This window comes from Pollachius pollachius, assembly GCF_949987615.1.
Source record: "Pollachius pollachius genome assembly, chromosome: 1".
In the NCBI taxonomy this organism is placed as follows: Eukaryota; Metazoa; Chordata; class Actinopteri; order Gadiformes; family Gadidae; genus Pollachius; species Pollachius pollachius.
In genome coordinates, this window is record NC_136934.1 from 14,056,074 (window position 1) to 14,075,421 (window position 19,348).

General features: G+C 45.6%; 1 protein-coding gene across 1 annotated transcript; it reads right to left on the reverse strand.

The window, feature by feature from the left end:
• Positions 1-13: 13 nt before the first annotated feature.
• Positions 14-19,207, reverse strand: spef2 (sperm flagellar 2; the record flags this gene model as incomplete). Its single annotated transcript, XM_079732083.1, has 38 exons — positions 19,076-19,207; positions 18,655-18,757; positions 18,113-18,362; positions 16,840-17,010; positions 16,586-16,726; positions 16,023-16,099; positions 15,722-15,926; positions 14,966-15,154; positions 13,880-14,067; positions 12,970-13,141; positions 12,524-12,746; positions 12,160-12,233; positions 11,866-12,012; positions 11,644-11,747; positions 11,169-11,425; positions 10,764-10,983; positions 10,470-10,624; positions 9,962-10,087; positions 9,419-9,537; positions 8,321-8,448; positions 7,512-7,653; positions 7,080-7,217; positions 6,639-6,799; positions 6,179-6,247; positions 6,014-6,092; positions 5,423-5,485; positions 5,073-5,217; positions 4,565-4,693; positions 4,161-4,299; positions 3,744-3,816; positions 3,237-3,393; positions 2,929-3,035; positions 2,517-2,699; positions 2,162-2,254; positions 1,751-1,921; positions 1,168-1,389; positions 676-798; positions 14-79 (listed from the first exon to the last, which is right to left on the reverse strand). The coding sequence occupies exons 1-38, from the start codon at positions 19,131-19,133 to the stop codon at positions 14-16; spliced, it is 5,367 nt and encodes a 1,788-aa protein (XP_079588209.1). The 5' UTR covers positions 19,134-19,207.
• Between the last annotated feature and the right edge of the window lie 141 nt (positions 19,208-19,348).

The window sequence follows — 19,348 nt, forward strand, 5'->3', positions numbered from 1 at the left end:
AAATGCCTCATATTCAGGAGGCTGTGGAGAGTTGTGGCTCCGATTCACTCTCCTGGCCTTTCAGCACTACATGAATATCCTAGGAGAGAAAAAAAAACAATACAGATTATCATTCCTAAACTATTATTTTGTGCACAAGTATACTGTTCTTGACTGAAATAAACAAAACAAAACATTACATCTTGCCCTGGCATCAGGGCAAACATAGTCAATGTTAATTAACAGTCAATTTACTATGAGCTGATAGCATGTGGCTACAACCAGTCAACTTACTATAGGCTGGTAGTGTGTGGCTAGTGAACTTACTATGAGCTGATAGCATATGGCTAGTGAACTTACTATGAGCTAGTAGCATGTGGCTAGTGAACTTACTATGAGCTGTTAGCATGTGGCTATAACCAGTCAACTTAGTATGAGCTGGTTGCGTGTGGCTAGTGAACTTACTATGAGCTGGTAGCGAGTGGCTAGTGAACTTATTATGAGCTGGTAGCGAGTGGCTAATGAACTTACTATGAGCTGGTAGCATGTGGCTAGTGAACTTATTATGAGCTGGTAGCGAGTGGCTAGTGAACTTATTATGAGCTGGTAGCGAGTGGCTAATGAACTTACTACGAGCTGGTAGCATTTGGCTAGTGAACTTATTATGAGCTGGTAGCGAGTGGCTAATGAACTTACTATGAGCTGGTAGCGAGTTGACCCCTCCATGAGCTCCTGGACTACAGGATGCTGGCAGAGGACTGAGAAGGGGACGTGTTCCTGCGGTCCGTAGCCAAGCTCTCCAAATACACGCTGCAAGTCCTGTAGGCCGGCAGAAATAACAACCACAACCCCATGAAGATGAGGCTCCATGCATTCAAGGCTAGAGATCATCTTTAAACAGCCTTATCAGGATATATAAACGTAGAAGAAGGATCAGTCAAGTCCTTCAAATATTAAACCAAAAGGGGTAGAAACTAGTATTCCATGACATTCTTTAACCCTAGCCCTGAAGCTAGTATTTATTATATTTTAAGTTGAATAGAAATGAGCTAACATCCTCAGGATAGTCTCTTTCCATGTGATGACATGTGATGACAGGTGATTGCATGTGACGACATCACATGTTGGCCGTGCGGACCTTCGCGGACACGATGAATCCACCTTGAGGCAGGCCGCCCCGTGTGTTACCTCAGTGAGTTCCTCTGGGGTTTTGCCGGGGGCGTGTGCCGTCTCATGGACGTCTCTGTGACACAGAACGGCAAGCAGGGCGTTGACAGACACCCCCTGCTCGACCCCGTCGCAACCGCTGGACCCCCTGGGATCCACCTCTTCCTCCGCCTTCTCCCCCTCGGGCTCCGCCTGCTGTTCCGGGCTCCCTGGCTCTCGAGTCTCGTTGATGTTGGGCATCGACTGCATGCAACAACACACAACACCGACAGACATATGATCAGATGTACTTCAAAGTACAGAATGGTAATTCGGAATTTAAAAAAGATGAAATCAAACTAAGAATACAACAGATATTCAGAAACTCCACATTAAGCCTTCCCTATGAGAATGCATGTGAACCTGACGGATACACAGAGAGACACTTGGCCATCATGTCGGTTCCAGCCTCACCACCACAGCCCCCCACCCAGCCCTCTCCTATCAATACCAAAATACCAAAGTACTGTCCGTGACAAAGTACACAATATAAGAGCCACTGACACCCTCTCTGTCTGCCACTGTTACCCTCCTTCTTCACCAGTAAGCCGACACCCGGGCCCACCTTGACGAAGCGACAGGCAGCAGGGTGCCTGAGTGTCCTGCCCAGAACCAGGCTCAGGGCCCGGACCACGCCCTGGCCGGGCTCAGGGTGGGCCGCCAGGTAGCCCAGCATCCGTGCGTAGTCCAGGCGTGGGGGACTGGAGGAGTGGTCCGCAAACATCTGGAAGAACAGCTGAAGAGGCGCACAGAGATTAACGACTAGTTCATCGGCCGGGAGTCAAAGCCACTAGGCTCTTTTGCAACTCATCATCATCATCATCGAAACACTATTGTGCTAGCATTCACTACATTCATAGAAATATGAATGTTCATATGTACCTACGAATATATTCTTACACTAACGTGCTTGCAGACAAATGCCACTCCTACTAGTCAACCTGCTGGTCAGGGTTGGTGTACTAAAGGTAATCACCTTGCGTAGGTTGGCCAGGCGGTTGTACGGTAAGGGCTCGGTGGGGTCTTCAGGCGCAGGCTGGGCCGTCTCACTTGGGAACCACAGCTCCACCTGGTGGTGGAGGACGCACACACAGTATGGTGTGTGTGTGTGTGATATTAACTACCTAGTTTGGTTCGACCGCCTTTGCAAGGTCATAGGATAGCCTCTTTAATAATTGTCTATACAGGCATGGAAAAACTGGTTTCCAAACATTACAACTGGAGTGTGTGTGTGAGCGTGCGTGCGTGCGTGTGTGGCTGTGTGTGTGTGTCTGTGTGAGAGAGTGAGTGAGTGCATAGCGTATGCGTATGTGCGTGTGACCATGAGCGACCTGTAGATACTGGTCCCGGTCCACGGAGCCCGTGGCCTCGGGGTCGGCGGTGCGGAAGCCCTGCAGCAGCAGCAGCAGCTGGGCCAGGCTGGGCAGTGGCCAGGGGAGGGCAGCACTGAGCAGGAACCGGCGCCAGTCCACCAGCCCTGACTCCAGCGTGAGGAGAGAGACCACCTCCATCACCTGAGGGGAGGAGGAGGAGAGGGGAGGAGGAGCGGAGTTGATCGGAGAAGGTGAGGGGATGGAGGAAAAGTGGAGAAAGGGGTTCATTTATGGGGAGGAAAATATTCGAAAATATGATTTGATTTGAGAAATAATCAAATAATTAGACATGGGAAAGTTAAAGTCATAATTCTAATGTTAGAAGGAGTCTTTATCTAGCCCCAGGAAGTAGGTGTTATGAAAGGCCAACCTGTGCATCAGACATGGAGCTCCATGGCTCAGGCAGGCAGTCCCAGCCCATCCTCAGAGAGATGAGATCCTGGAGGACACTGGTGAACTCAGCGCAGGACAAGAGGCCTGCGAAGGATTGGGTATGATTGGTCATTTCTCAGTCTCCGTCACACACAAAGACAAACACAGCTCAGAAATGTTCAGACCCTGTCAATCTCGGCTTTGGTTTTCCCTAAACCATGTATCAGAGCAGGATATCCATGCTTCACACTTCGTTGCAAAGGCGTACAAGGGGTTGTGTGTGTGTGTGTGTGTGGGTGTGTGTACCAGAGGGAGCCACAGTGTAGAGCTGTGTGCTGAGGAACTCTAGCTGAGCCACACTCAGTATGGAGTGTGGGGGTCTCTCCAGCGGGGATGGGCGGGGCAGGGGGGCCTGGCTGGCCACCATGCGCAGGTCTCCGTTCAGATAGAAGTCGTTCGAATCCTGCAGGGAGGATTCCTTTAACCCATGATGGAACCGAAACGGCCCCCTGGTTTACCACCAGGCACCACCGCTCAAATGGAGGGCACACCCTGCTCTATGATGGACACTAGAACCACCTTCCAGCCTACCCAGTGGACCGTACCAACTGGTAGGCTGATCTGTCTATCATACGTCTTGGTGGACAGACACTTTCACATGCGACGTCACTATTCACTATATACTAGTCGATTTTTTAAATGGCTTGTATTGGCGGACCAACATCACATAGAGTGGATAATAGGGCCCCTTTAAAAACACTGTTCATGTACAGCAGGACGTAATGTTTATAACCCTAGTGACAGATCACACACCAGAACCAATTCACTGTGAAGAAGGGAGCCCATCTCGATGTGGTAGCGCACCACTTCTGCTAGCCCGTCAACGCTGGAGGGAGAAAGAGCAGGGAATGAAATTAAATATGATATCTCCGTGCATGCACCGACTTAGTTGATGGTAAGTTGCGTTTCTGTATACGAATTCATGAAGTAGAAACACTTTGTTTGCCATGGTCACTGCTCAAGTCTCCACACAGCTCAGTAACTTCAAATGAGGATTTGGAGAACATAATTGAAAACGCTTGGGTTTGAGAGTCGTTTCCTACACACACGTCATCATTCATAGTATATGATTCACTTTCAGAGTTACAAATAATTCCCCTTTTACTTTTTTAACCCAAACCGTCAAGCCTAGCCTGCAGGAAGTGAATGGGAACGTGTACTGAACGCTACCTGTTCATCTGTGAGAGGTAGTGGGCTGCCAGCCACTGGTCCATGCAGCTGAAGGTCTCTTCAGCTTTCCTCTGAAGGGAGCGGACACTCAGGAGAGCACAGCCTCTCACCAGACCTATACGGGTCTTAACCACTTGCACTACAGCACACGCACAGGCAAAGACACACACGCACATATGCACGCTCACACAAACGTTTAAGTCAACTCTACATGCTGTTGCGACCACAATGACTTGCATTAGTGTGTGTGTGTGCGGCGTGCGTGTGTGCACGTGTGTGTGTGTGTGCAGCGTGCATGAGTATGTGTGTGTGTGTGTTTGTGTGTGTGTGTGTGCGTGAGAGTGGTTTAATGTGTGTGCGCGTGTGTGATTGTGTGTGTGTGTTGGTGTATCTTTGTACATTACCCTCGTGGCCGAGCGCAGCTGAGAGCTCTTTGTGCATCTTGGCGCGTAGTTTTCTCAGGTGAATCTCCTCTGAGCTCTCCTTCACTGGGGGACTGGGGATGGGCTCCGGGGGTGGGGTGGGAGGGGGTTCTGGGGAGGGTGACAGAACAACAGGATAGAACAAAAACATCATCATCATCGTCATCCTTTGTTGAGGTGCAGGTTATACCACGGTGAAGCTGTGCCTGGGTGTGTGTTTCATTGTGAGACTGTTGCTACTGTATGTATATATATATATATATATATATATATATATATATATATATATATATATATATATATATATATATATATATATAGTATATAGGTATGTATGAAGTAGTCATGAGAAATGATAACAGGAGGGCGTGTGTAGAATATGCTACATATTCAGCACTGGTGTAATGGTACTAGAGAGAGAGAGAGAGAGAGAGAGAGAGAGAGAGAGAGAGAGAGACCTTCCCTTCTCCCTCGCTGGAGAAAGACTAACCTTTCTTCTTGGCCGATGTCTTCTTCCCCTTATCCTTGGCCGTGCCTTTGGCGGGGGCCTGGGACACCTTGTTCCTCTCCTCCTCCTGCCCTTCCTTGACCACCTCCACCTTCTTCGGCTGGAGCTCCCCGGACGCCTGCTCACACTGGAGCATAACACACTCTGATGTGGACACGTGGACTGCCCCGGATAAGCTCACATTCAGGCATGCACACATTCAAACGTCATGCCTAAATGATGCACACACACAAACAACAAAAACACACACACACTCACCGAACGCACACACACACACACACACACACACACACACACACACACACACACGCACAGACACACACAGAAATTACCAGGTTCTTGATAGCATCGAGTGCCTGTTTATAGACATCAGAGATATGTTTTCCATGTGAGTTCTAAAGGAGAGAAAGAGCAGAGGGAGAGAGGCTTTAGTGTCTGTAACTACACCGTGGCATGTTTCTGAGTTTCCAACGCATAGTCATGCAGTCTGTTTGCCCACAACCTTTTTGTGGGCAAATTGTGTAGTTTAGTTTTGGTCCTGCAGTTTTTATGTCATGTTACCTATGTCAATAACTTTATTGCACTCATCTGTGTCTCTGTATCAAGTCAGCATGTTCTGTGTCTTCTGTCTGTACCATTGTCGGGTCACTCAATGTATAGATTGGTCTGTTTTCTTAGCCTACTTATTTCTGCCTGCTTTTTGTGTGTTCCTGTCTCATTTAAAGTGTCTTATTTTGCTTAATTCTATCCATGCATTTGGAACCGACTCATGAAATCTAGTCTTGTCAAAATAACAGGCTAATTTAGGGTTTGATAATTAGTATTAGTAAAATCGATCAAATCTGTATATCATCATGATTTTTAAAATAAAATAATCTGGACGAAACATTGATCCACGACACTCCAAAGTAAGACGGCCTCACCTTGTCACGCACTCCCTTTTGCAGGTCCCCATCAACACTTGGCTCTGGAGCAACAGCACTTCTGTCAAGGAGGGGAATACTGGCAGGGACAAGAGGGTCTGGGATCAGTAACAGACAGAGTTATAGCTGCTCAAACTGCCATTGTATGTGGCAATGTTTCCTTACACTTGTGTTTTCCTCTGCAACACAGTATCCTCCTCTGTTTCACTGGCTCCCTTGGCTGCTTGGTCAGTGCTGAATGGAGAGAATATGGCGTCACAATATACAGTACACATGTTTTCATCATGTGGAACTACACATGTTACTGCTTGTGTTTATAAGACACATTAGGGAGGTTGCGGATGCAGACCTGTTCTGATTGCACAGAATATGTTCAACATTGTATTCTGTGGTGTTATCAATTTTAGTATTAATTTTTAAACATTAATTTGAACTAAATAAAAGAAGAGCATCCAATACTACTTTAACAATATACTTTATAAATAAAAGCGATCCTAGGAAAGCTTTATTTGCAACCAAACGTTAAATTACTATAACACAATTGAAGGCATGATGTACAGGAGCACACAAGGTGCCCCGTGTCTATTTATCCCCTCATCATCCCCATGGAGATGGGGGTGCTTGCCTGTCTCCCTGCACGGGGGCTGTGTCCCGGTAGTCTCTGGCGTCCACCAGGGGGAGACAGGTGAAGTGAGTAGGGGGGAACGGCGGAGTCCCCTGTCTGCACATGCCCAGGTAGTAGTCCCGCAGAACGCTCAGTGTGTCCTGGAAGCGGTCCAACTCAACCTGTGTGACGACGCCACCAGTAAAGAAAACATTGAAGAAATAGTAGATTCTACAAAATAGGAGACCAAGGCAGCATGGTGAAGCTGGAATTACATTTTTTTGACATATGATGTATAAATATCCATAGAAATATCGATATAGAAATATATATGGCCTCGTCGTAACAATTTCATTGTCCAGAATGAACCTTTGTTATACTTTGCAATATATATACTTTATAATAAAAAAACACTACTTGTTGTTGTCAATGAGATATGATGAATTTTGTCATTAGAGAGACCTGGATGAGTGTAGCGAAGTGATTAATGAGGAAAGCCTTGTGGTCCTCCAGCCAGCCGTTCTCTACTAGACTGTTCTTCTCCTGGCTGTCCTCCTCTCTACGCTTGTCACTCATGTCCCACAGACGCTCTCGCAGGTCCTGCACAAGGTGATAGGGGTGGGCAAAACAAAGAGTGTTTTTCGCTTACGACATACGTGCATCTTCAGGTTGACCAAAAGATGTACTCCAGAAACAAGGTCTTATTGGAAACATATTAATGGTACCATCCTGCAGAGGGTGCTGTAGTGGATTCACATAGTTGATAAAATGTCCTTAAATGTGTTAAATCCCACAAAAATAGTATTCTCTACCTGCTTACTTCCTCTACTGGACTGTATTCTACTGTTGCTACTTTCGTCCCATACTGGACTGTATTCTACTGTGGCTACTTACATCCAGCCTCTGGTGCAGCTCTGTCTTGGTTTCTGTGTCAGCTCTCATGTCTTCAGGGATGCTGCTGTTGAAGTCCTGCTGCCACTGGCTCACAAACTCCTGGTTCAGCTCTGGCCGACTCAGGTAGTGCTTGTACTCCTCTCTACAGACCAAAACCAGTGGAGAGAATATATACAATATATACAATACAGTGTTTTTAAAGGGGCCCTATTATCCACTCTATGTGATGTTGGTCCGCCAATACAAGCCATTTAAAAAATCGACTAGTATATAGTGAATAGTGACGTCGCATGTGAAAGTGTCTGTCCACCAAGACGTATGATAGACAGATCAGCCTACCAGTTGGTACGGTCCACTGGGTAGGCTGGTAGGTGGTTCTAGTATCCATCATAGAGCAGGGTGTGCCCTCCATTTGAGCGGTGGTGCCTACTCCGTATTGTTATTAGTAATTAAGTCTATGATATAGAATTAATTATATATCATTGACACACCTCAGTTCAGGGCATCAACTAGGTTGTCATTAGGGCATAGCAAAAAAGGATCTATGGATAATGGTCGTAAATTTGATTGTAGAACTGTCTTGATTTCAGGCAATTAATTACTTGGGCTGCTGCTTAAAAATAAAGACAATTGCATTTGTGCATTTTTATTATTGTGAGGAAGGCCTTTCAGTCATTCCATTCTCATTAGCTTCGGCGCTGATGTCTATTTCACAGACAATCAAAAAGTGTCACCGGAGTCCTGCCCGTTGCATATAGGAGCAGGGCGGCTACTGCTATAAAGACATCCGCACAAGCACAAACAAGCACCTGATGTTGAACAGGTGACGGATGATGATGTAACGTTCGATGCGCAGGTTCTGCATCACGGCTTTGATGTTCCTCACGTATGACTCACTAATGGTCTCCCAGTAGGAGAGCAGGGCCCCCGGGACCTCCTGGGGGTAGGGAGAGACCGAGAGGAGACACGGGAGGGGGGAGAGAGAGACAGAGAGGCGTCACAGGGAGGAAGAAGTGTGAGGAAACGGCCGGGTTAGGAGTAATGACATGAGAAGATAGAGAGTATTTGGATGCACATACATGAGCATATGTTAGAAAACCTTTTTTTGCGAGGCAGTTGATTTAATGGCTGTGAGGGAAGATGAGCTGAAAAGCTTCAGGGTGCAGGATGCAACGGCTTAGCTGACTCCTAATGCTTCAATGGCACATCTTCAATTAATGCACTCAGTGCCTTCAGTAACTTAATATATATACTCTAATAGTCAATTATGTAATCAAGTATTATATGTTATGGTTATATGTATTAATATAGTACATCTTCCAGTAGTATATCTTTGAGTAGTACAAGTTCTAGTCTTCCTATAGCACATCTTCCATTAATATATCTTCCAGTATTAAATGTTCTGGTAATATCAATTATAATAGTAGATGTCCAGGAATATATCTTCAAGCATTATGTTCTCGTAATATATCTTCTTATCGTACATCTCAAGTAATAAATCTTCCATTATTAAATGTTCTAGTAATATATATTTTAACAGTAGATGTTACGGAATACATCTTTCAGTAATGAATGTTCTAGTAATATATCTTCTTATAGTACATCTTCCAGTAGTATATTTTCTCCCTCTCTCCCGTGCCCTGTCTATTGTTTCCCACATTAACTTTAAGCGGCCCAAAATGGCCTCTGATTCCCCCATCAATCCTTCTGCGTCTATCGTCTTAATGTTTCCCTCAGTTTACCTGCTTTTCCATCATGCGTGTTTCCCTCGTTGGTTCCAAGCATTTTAATACCTGTAACCCACACGACCTACGAGCCTTCCTGCCTGCCTATGTGGGTTCGTCTAGCCCTTGCCTGTTTTCCCTCTGAATTGAGCATCTGCCATTGAGGCTCATCAGGGGTCCTACCAGAGGCAGGGCTTCCTCTACGTAGATCCAGCGGGCCGAGCCTGGGCGAGGGGGGTCGCCGTCCGGCGTGCTGCCTAGCTCTCTGTCCGCTCCGCACAGGGAGGCTGCTCTGGTCCGCCCTGTGGATCAGTCGGTTAGGACACTATGTGAATTCAATTCATTGTTTACCTCTTCATCTCTACTATTAGGAATGTCTATACAAGTACATATTTTAGGTCGATTTTTTGCCATCCATTTACAATCCATTCCATTGTATAATGATACCGGGTGCTGTCTGTGGAATTGCTAAGTATGTATTTCTATCTTAACTGTGGTTTATAACTTTCAATTATTCTTCAATTAACATGTATTTAATAGATTAAGGTCATTATTTCATTGAACAGGGACGTTTTCAATGAAAAAACGACAACATGAGAGAAATCCATTATTTGTTCATATACACATCCACATAAACCAGACGACCTCTGGAGTTATTTATACAATTAATTATGTACTGCGCAACTGGAATGCTAGCAAACACATGTGGTCCAGTGGCTGCCCCACCTCTTGGAGACTTTGCGCTGGACCTAGGTCTGACAATGCAGGCGGACCCCGGGCGCTCCAGTTTGGGGTCCTGATGTGGGGCTGTCCCTGGGGGGTTGGACCCTGGAGTTTCGCCCGTGTCAAGCACTAGCTCAACAATAGAGGGGGTGCCAAGAGAAATGAAGTATATAAGACATGAGAATGGTTACTGTAGAACCATTACTGAGAATGGTTATGGTTACTCACATTTGTTATGTGTTCTACTGCAGCTTTCTGATTATTTCTACAGCGGCCAGTCTACACGGTTTTGATTTGAAACCTTAACAGACACTTTTTTACAGTTTATTAGTGCTGGCCGAGTTTGTGTTATAATTATACGCCAAGAGATCCCACTCTCAAGAAACCTGATTGGTTGAAACAAACGCTCATCTGCCATCCATATATTAATCTAAAGTCTCACTTTAAGACTAATATTAAACCAATTTAAGGCTTCTATTTGCCATAAGGCATGGGTAAGTCAATGCGTTACCTTTTGGTTTGTTCATCACTGCCTGTAGCAATACAGACTCCAAACTGCTAAAGAGCTCCTCCTCGCTCACATTTGCATCCAAACGGACAAGGATGCCTTGATTTCCACTGTACCACTTCTCAAGTTTGGACCAATTGTCCTGGAAGGAAGCAATGCTGCAGGAGGAGACGAGAGGGGAGGAGAGGAGGGATGAGATGAAAGGGAAAAGTTGAGCTCGGAGCAGAAACCTTAACCATTCCAGCTCGTGTACACAGCCCACATTTAAGTGCTGGTATTTTTCCACCAGCCTCTCACCCATGTTGTATTTGTCGGCCCCCCAGACCACTGTCTGCACATTCATCCAGAGCAGGGGCTTTCCCACCAGGGTCTGGGTGACCATCCGGTGTGGCGGTGGGAGCAGCTCCACGGCTAATGGTCTCTACATGTTCCTCTTTGATCGCCAGGGATGCAGATCTCACCGTAGGAGACGGGGCTTTCACCTCTGCACTGCGCAGAACCCTCTCCCCTCTTACTCCTGATATACATGAAGAAGAACACACCAATCATATCACGCACAGCTCCCTGAAGTACCAATATCAAGTGTGTCAAGTGGGTCACACACACACACACACACACACACACACACACACACACACACACACACACACACACACACACACACACACACACACACACACAACACACTATAGCATGACCTACGGCTTTGACGGACAGCACGATTGAGGAGGACGCTTTCGGGTGTGTCCAGCAGCAGAACCAGGTCCAGCACGGGAAGCTTTTTGGCTGCGATTGGCTCGAGCGCCTGGGGGGCCTTTTGTTTGTTCGAACCCCGGCGAGGAGGTTTTTTTTCAATGGGCACCGAGGTACTCCCCCCCAGGGCCAGTTCCAGCATCCGGGCCTGAGCCACGCTCCCCGGGAAGCCATCCAGGACCCACCCGGAAGTGTCTGGGACCAGCCTTAAGGGAACACACAGAACACAAGAAGAAAAACGGAGACGAGAGCGACCTGCATAGGGGCGGCTTACAGGCTAACAATGTAAAAATCAGAGAAGCCCTGGTGTCACGGACATTTATGCGTTAACACGCACCATGATCCATCACAACAGGGTTTTACCGACTGATCATCAAAATGCACATGTGTCAGTTCTATGAGTCCATGAGTCATCTACAAGTACCTGATCGTCTCCACTATGATGTTCACCAGCAGCTCATCAGGGATTGCTTTCCCTGTCCTCAGCACCTGGTCTATGACCGCTCCACGCTGCGCCCTCGCTGACGGCTGGCACGGATCAGATAAAGTATGATGTTGTATTGTATTACATCGTACATTATACCATTAAGCTAATACATTCATATGACGTGTTAGCACATTTGTGTAGTAGACACACTGAACTCACCTCCCTCTTGGGAATTTCTTGCTGTTGGTCGAGTGCTGAAAGAGAATTAGATTCCTTGGTTTCTAGGGATGCGGAGGACCGGCCCTCTCCCTCAGGAACCTCATCCCCGCCGTCTCTAACAGTAGGAATCTCCCCGCCATCAGAAACCTGGACACAAGTTACCACTGATGTACTGTTACCTCTGCTTTACACAAAAGGTGCTTTATTAATCACACATGGGCAATGGAAATATACAAAGGTATATACAAATATCTCACTTACTATGTAAAAACATTCTACTAACTATACACTAACCTTTTCTCCACTCTGGTAGGCAGCCAGGGCCTCTTGGATGAGTGTGTCAGGTGATATGATATGGATACCATGTTCTGTGGACACACACGCACACATTTACATATCGCATGACCATAGATACTGTCCACTTGTTTTCTGCATACACCCACACCCACACACAAACACACAAACACAAACACCCTCCTCCCCCCCCCCCCCCCCCCCCCCCCACACACACACACACACACACACACGCACACACACACACACACACACACACACACACACACACACACACACACACACACACATACACACACACACACACACACACACATACATGCAGGCAAGCAGGCAGGCGGATAGATAGGATGGATGGATGTACCTTGGGCCAGCTGAGCCAGGCAGGTGCTCTTCCCTGAGCAGGGCTGGCCCAGGACACAGGCCTTGAGTGTGAACTGAGGGAAGAGAGGGGGAGGCGTGGCAGGACGGGGCTCATTGACCATGTTCTTCAGCCTCAGGACTACATGGTCCAGGATGATGTTGCTGCCTAGATGACGCTTAGCCTCCCCTGCCTCCTCCGGCCACGCCCACTCGCCCTCCATGTTCTAGCACACAAAGCAGAGAAGTTGGAGAGGGTCGGGGAACCATTGATACGACATGGGAACATTGCAGGAATGCGATTTGTTTGTACCGGCAGTTTTGGAGACAGATATAGCGACTCCCTCCATGCACGTTTTATAGCTTTCTGTGTCTTTAGTCTCCAGAAATGCGAATCCAATTGCTCATATCAAAGGAACAAATGCACAGCGGATGCCACCTCTCACTCACTGTGTACTCCTGGTAGTCTTGGCTGTTGAGGAGCTCCTCTTTCTGCCGCTCTACTGGGTCTAGTGGGGCAGAAAGGGGGCCAGGGTCTGAGTCTCCTGGCACAGGGTCATACAGGGGCAATCCAAGCAACAGCAGCTCCTTCCACTCCCTCATCATCTTGTCCGGGATCAGCCTGATGGCAGCGTGAGCAGGGGGGGCAAACAATATATCAAATATTTTGGATTTAATCATTTTAAACTCATTCAACAGCTGCACTTGAGCACTTGAAAAGGGTATACCTTGGCACTTGTTTTATAAGGCTATTAATACCATATATCGGTAATGGGAGGTCTTCCCGCCACTGACAACCATTAGTATTTCTTAGAAACCCAAGAGTTCAACAATTTTATAAAATGCTATCTGTGAATCACTAACCCATTTGTGTTAGTGAAAGGATCAAAAAAGTTTTTTGTATTGTATAAAAAACGGAGCATACAGTTTCTGCTACTGTGTCTTAATCTAGGTTCATTCTTAATGTGGGTTTAATAAATGACTGGTGTTGGTTTAATAGGCACAAACTGACCAGGCAATCCCATTTGTATGTAATTGCAAGTGATTTTGTAATAATACAAGTTCATCGCTTGTGTCCAACAGAGTTGAACCATTTAGACAGGAGATGAAGGAGACAGAATTTAGAGCTCTCCTATTTTTATTTCACACAAGTACAATTACGATACCAATGATTTAAGTCAGTTTACAGTTTACATTCTTTGTATCATTTCAAGTGAAGAAGTCATGATATTTTATTAAAATGCTTCTGATACTGTAAATACAGAAAGATATAGAGAAAGAAAGAAAGACCAAAATAATCTTTAAGAATTTGTGGGAGACAGTTTACAGAAGCACAGATATGAGTTTGTGTGTGACGTACTTCCCGGTAAGTAGACGGTATTCGCCAACCTTGGTAGCCAAATCCTCTATCTGATCCAGGACTTCCCGGCAGAGATTAGAGTGTTTCTTGTGCCTGTGCTGGGCACGCTCAGCTGCCATCCTGTTATGTAGCTCCATCTGCCTGCTGACCTCATCAGCTTCGTCCAGTTGGGCCTGCTGAGCCAAAGTCTATATATACGAGGCCTCACAATGAATGGGACAACCACCGCAGCTTTGATGTTTCCACACTACAAAGTTTTTCCTTTATACAGTGTTATAATTTTTTAAACACTGTTTTTCTTCAGTGTTTCTGTGAAATGCAATGAAAAAGGCAGAAGCTACGCTAAGACTTACTTGTGTGTCTAGACTTGAAAGTTTTGAGTTTTCTGGTGCACTGGGACCAATATTCATCTCATACTTCCCCCAACATTACTTCAGTAATACCACATCATCATGTCTGTTAAATATTAATACCATATTAACTTGAGAACATCAGAACCCCTTTTCCCTACCAAACAATACAATCTCTGCGTGCATGTTAAGTAAGTCTTTAATAATTACAGATTAACACATCAATACATAAGGTACTGTCTATATGTAATGTATTGATTGCGTTGCTAAACACAGACAATAGAGAATACACCGGTTCTACAACATGTAGCGACATATGCGATTTCAACTTCATCTTTCAGCCTCAGGATAGTGATGCTACTACAGCTTCCTACCTTTCCTCTACCTCTCTGCCCTCTCTGGATTCTGCAAAACGTTGGGATTCTAAGCACCTTATCACCCATCCTTCTATGTTCAACTAATATAGCATACTAGCACTCTATCTCATCTCCTCAAACTCATTCCCCTGGCCACTGCCTCTATCGGTCCAGACGACTAAAGTGTCTCTGACTGGGGTGCATCTTCCCCTGTTCTTGAAGATTTCAAAAACCCCCTGATAACTGCAGTCTCCTTCTCTACTGGGACACTAACTAGGCCGAGCCCATGGCCTAGAGACCTCCTAATGCAGCTGCTGTGGCTACTACTAGAAAAGCAGAGTGCTGTGCGCCTCCTGCTTGTTTTTCTTCTTCTATCTCACCGCCTCCCTCTCCAGGGCCTCCAGGAAGTCCCTCTCCCTCTGCTCCTGGTACTGCCGCTCCCGGAAGAGCCGGTTCTCCCGCAGCACCTCCTTCTGGGCGCGGACCTGGAGGAGCTGCACCACCAGCCGCCGCTCCTGCTCCGTCTGTCGCGTCAGCCGGCGCACCAGCTGATCGTCACGCTGGGCGTTCTGACGGCGGGAGGCAGGGAGGGGATGACAGATCGGTTCATTGGTCGGTGCATAACGACGTGATAAGAGTTTCATCCATCAGGCTCTTACAGACCTCACACACACAAATAATATATATGTGTAATATATGAATAAATATGCATCTGACCACAACACTGTCAGCAATGGAAACTCAATGGTGAACAGCTAATAGAGTGATCGTATCTTATTTCTGAATAAACCAAAGACTTTCTGAATAAACCAAAGACATTTGACTCGGGCAATAATTTAAGACACATTAGGAACCTTTGGAAGCGGACGTAGGCACATTCTTCTCCTAGAAAATGCATTACTAATCTACCATTTACTTATCTACTGGATGCTACCCAAAATATGCCTGCCATTCTGTACCTGCATTCCTAGTCATCCTTGGAAGGAGGGATCACTCTTCAGTGTTCTCATGATTAGGAGGGTGTCATAAAAGTAAAGTAAAGTACTCTTTTCGTTGCGGCCTGAGAGCTTGGTCAATACAAAACAGGGGCTTGTGATTAAGGGCTATACAAATGACTTGACCTGGTAGGACATCACCTGCTGATTCTCCTGGGCCTTGAGCTGCTCCTGTAGGAACCTGGTACGGCGCTTCTCCCTCTGCTGGCACGAGGCCGAGTCCTCCGCCAGCCTCTGTCTGATCCTCTGCACGTACTGGCTGTTGGACTGCAGCATCAGCTCGGGACCGCCCTCCCCGGGAGCATTCTGACCAATAGCCTTGCGGCTCCCTGTGAGGGTCTTGCCGCTAGAGATATAAAGAGGATTCATCATCTGAACAATCAAGATACATGTTATTTTATTTGTCAACTCAAACTGCGATTTTGTTTTTGTATAATCTTACCTTGAGGAATAAGAGAAGTCTGAAGTTAGAAATGCCTTCCTGCTTTTTTCAAAGCGGGCGATTTCAGCTGTGACCTGCTACATTAAATAAAGGATGTTACTTCACTGAACCGTGTCTTGTTAAAGCTGACATATTATACCACCAGGTGTGAGTGTGATTAGCCGTTATAAGCCGTTTTGAAAATCTGCCTCTTCTGACATCACAAGTGGGCACGTCCACCTAGATTTATGCTGGATAGATCAGTCTACCAGCCTACCCAGTCGACTGTAGCAAACATCATCTAGGTGGACACGCCCACTTGTGATGTTAGAAGAGGCTGATCTTCAAAACAGCTTGTAAGGGCTAATCAAACTCACACCCTGTGGTATTATATGTCACCTTTTAGCATTGCATCGGCATATCCTTCCCTGGTGTCATATGTAAACCAAATGTTAGGTATTTAATTTATAAACTAGAAGATTGAAATATCCTACTTGAAGACCTGAGTATGTTTGGTTCGTTTGAAATTTCTTTAACCATCACACTGATCTGCCATTGTACGTGAAGACTTAATGCATGCTAACCTGTCTCTGCTGTTCCCTGCGTAGCTGCTGCTGTTGGTGCTGTTTCTGCACCAGTTTGATAGCGGAAGGCTTTGGCACGTGGACGATGGAAGCCTGGATACGAGCCATCAGCTCAGTCTGCCTTCGACGCGACGATCGTAGCTGTGGGGAATCAACACAGGGAGGAAAACCACAACAGCAGGAACAGCTTTGAGTTCCCCATTGCAAAATCAAAACACTAAGTAGTACGATGATGTATTTGTGTTGCCATTGACCTTTTCCATGTCCTTTAGTCTCATGTCTTCCTGGTCCAAGAGTTTCTTTTGCTCCTGGAGAAGCTCAGCCATCTCTGACTTCTCCTTCAGCTGCCGGCCCTGCTCCTCGTAGCGCTGGGACAGCTTGTGGAGCGTTACCTCAGCGTCTCGCTTCCCCACCGGCCCCACACGCTGGGAGTAGAGCAAAATAAATATATACATACACATTCATATAATATTGTTTACAATTTTACATTAGGCAAAATAAAGTGCAATGGTAATGATCTTTGACTCCCAGCCAAAAGGTGCTCAAACCCCAGGGTCAGCGGTGCCTTGCCCCCTGAATGAATCAGAATTCATTAAAAGTGATTCATTAAACATGACTACACAGTAAATAACTATAATATTGCAATATTACTGCGATATTGCAGAACACATAATACTAATACACCAATGTCAAGAGATAGTGGCACGAGATGGTTAAGTGTTTGTTTAGCATTGACCCATTGCAAAATAATCCCTACTTTTGTCTATCCACTTGACTTGATTACAAAGCTATAATCTGTTGCCAAGAGACCAATGACACAAAGACCAAAACACAACATAAAAGACACACATGCACAACCCCTGAGGTGACCGGATTTCTGAAAGGAAAGCAGGGACAATTGTAGTTCAACACACCATATATAAACAAAGTATGTTATTATTTATGAAATTAAAAAAGGTGACATTCACATTTTGCCTATTCTCATCATGGTTAATGTAGGAATGTAATTAAAGATTGGAAGACCATGTTGCATGGTTCACTACTATTTGTTTTAAGCTTTTGTAAACCAATTAAAAACAATTCGAAGTAGGCTACTTGAATAGGGAAGCATTGTATATTGTATTGACGGTTGATGGTCATACCTGTTTATGGTATCAAGTCGATAGATAGTCCCCCGAGTTAGGCGTGGTCGCATCGCAGCCTCAGACCAGATAAATTGCCAACTGTCTCAAATTGTATATTCATGAGAAAAATAGAACCTTTTCCCATTTAAAAATCGATTCTTATATTATTTTTTAATTTGAATTTGAGTTCAGATTTGAAAGCTCCAGCTGGTCCCAGAGAAACAGGAACTGTCCTTGGAAAACGGGGACATCAGGTCACCCTAACACTCACACCCCCATCCCACCCTCACACCCACCCACGCATGCACGCACGCACGCACGCACACACACACACACACACACCCACCCACCCACGCACGCACGCACGCACGCACACACACACACACATCCATTCTTCCCTCACATGATCTGAGAAGACGTCGTTCTCTTTTTTGTGCAGGTGGGGGCCCCCAGCAGTGGGCCGCAAGGTGTCCATGGGAGTCCTCTTCATCTTCCTGTGCTGCAGCAGGACGTAGAGCTGGTAGAGCAGACGGGTAGCCGCTCCCTGCTTCTCCTGCATCAGAGCCTGGGCTGTGTTCTGGTCAAAGGGGACGCCAAGCAGCTGGAGGGAGGGCTCGATGCGGCTGAAGTTGCTCTCCTTGGAACTGGAGATGCTAGAATTTTTGGAATAATAATAATAATTGAAATGAAAGTGTTGACATTACTTTATTTAACGCTTTTAAAACATACATGATGTTGCACTAGTAAGATAGAGTGGATATAAGAAAGGGTAAAGCTACAGATATCTATCCAAATCCATACCCTTTTCCATCTTTGATTAATAAAGTTTAACGTATCTTAATAATTATCTAAATCGGAGCGCTCTGAGATGGAAATCTAACAGTTAACAGCCAAATAAATATAAGCATTGGCAGTATAAGGGGACAATTAAAAGAAACAACTTACTTGCTTTTTATGAACGCACTGAAATCATCTTGCAGCTGGTATTTAAAGAGCACTTCTCCAATAAGGTAGCCGGTGGAGAAGTCCTTCGAAAATGTATTTGGCTCTATAAACGCGGCAGGGAATAACCGAGGGAGATATTATGTTGCTTTTTCGTTTGCTTGTAAATATTATAAAGAAAATTATATAATCACCGCAGCTTACTACCGATCCACCATAGCACCATGTACACAGCACAATACATTTAAAACCTATGCGACATGTACGTCTGTACATGTCATGTATAGGTAATACTAAAATCATAATGATTTTAGTATTTAGTGTTGCATTGAAGCTAAACTTCATGCGAGAGCAGCAATCTACTTTGATACAAATATGTTAATTGTGCTAACGACATGCTAGATGATGGCGAGTAAACTCTTACCAACTGTTTTTGACAACCGGAGCTCGTTGTTAAGCCATCTGCATAATATATCCGACATTTTTGGCGTTAGTATCGTACTTCCTCTGTTTAAATTACATCATACATTTAAGATGTTTTTCCTAATGCGACTCCTTTAGGTCCAACTTCCTCCGTGCGGGACCATAAAGTGTGTACAAAACCAGGGGGGTGACGCCCCCGGAGCGTCGTTGCCATAGCGCACGTCAACAAGATGCTCTGGGTGTCCAGAGCCAGTAGATAAAAAAAGACGTGTGA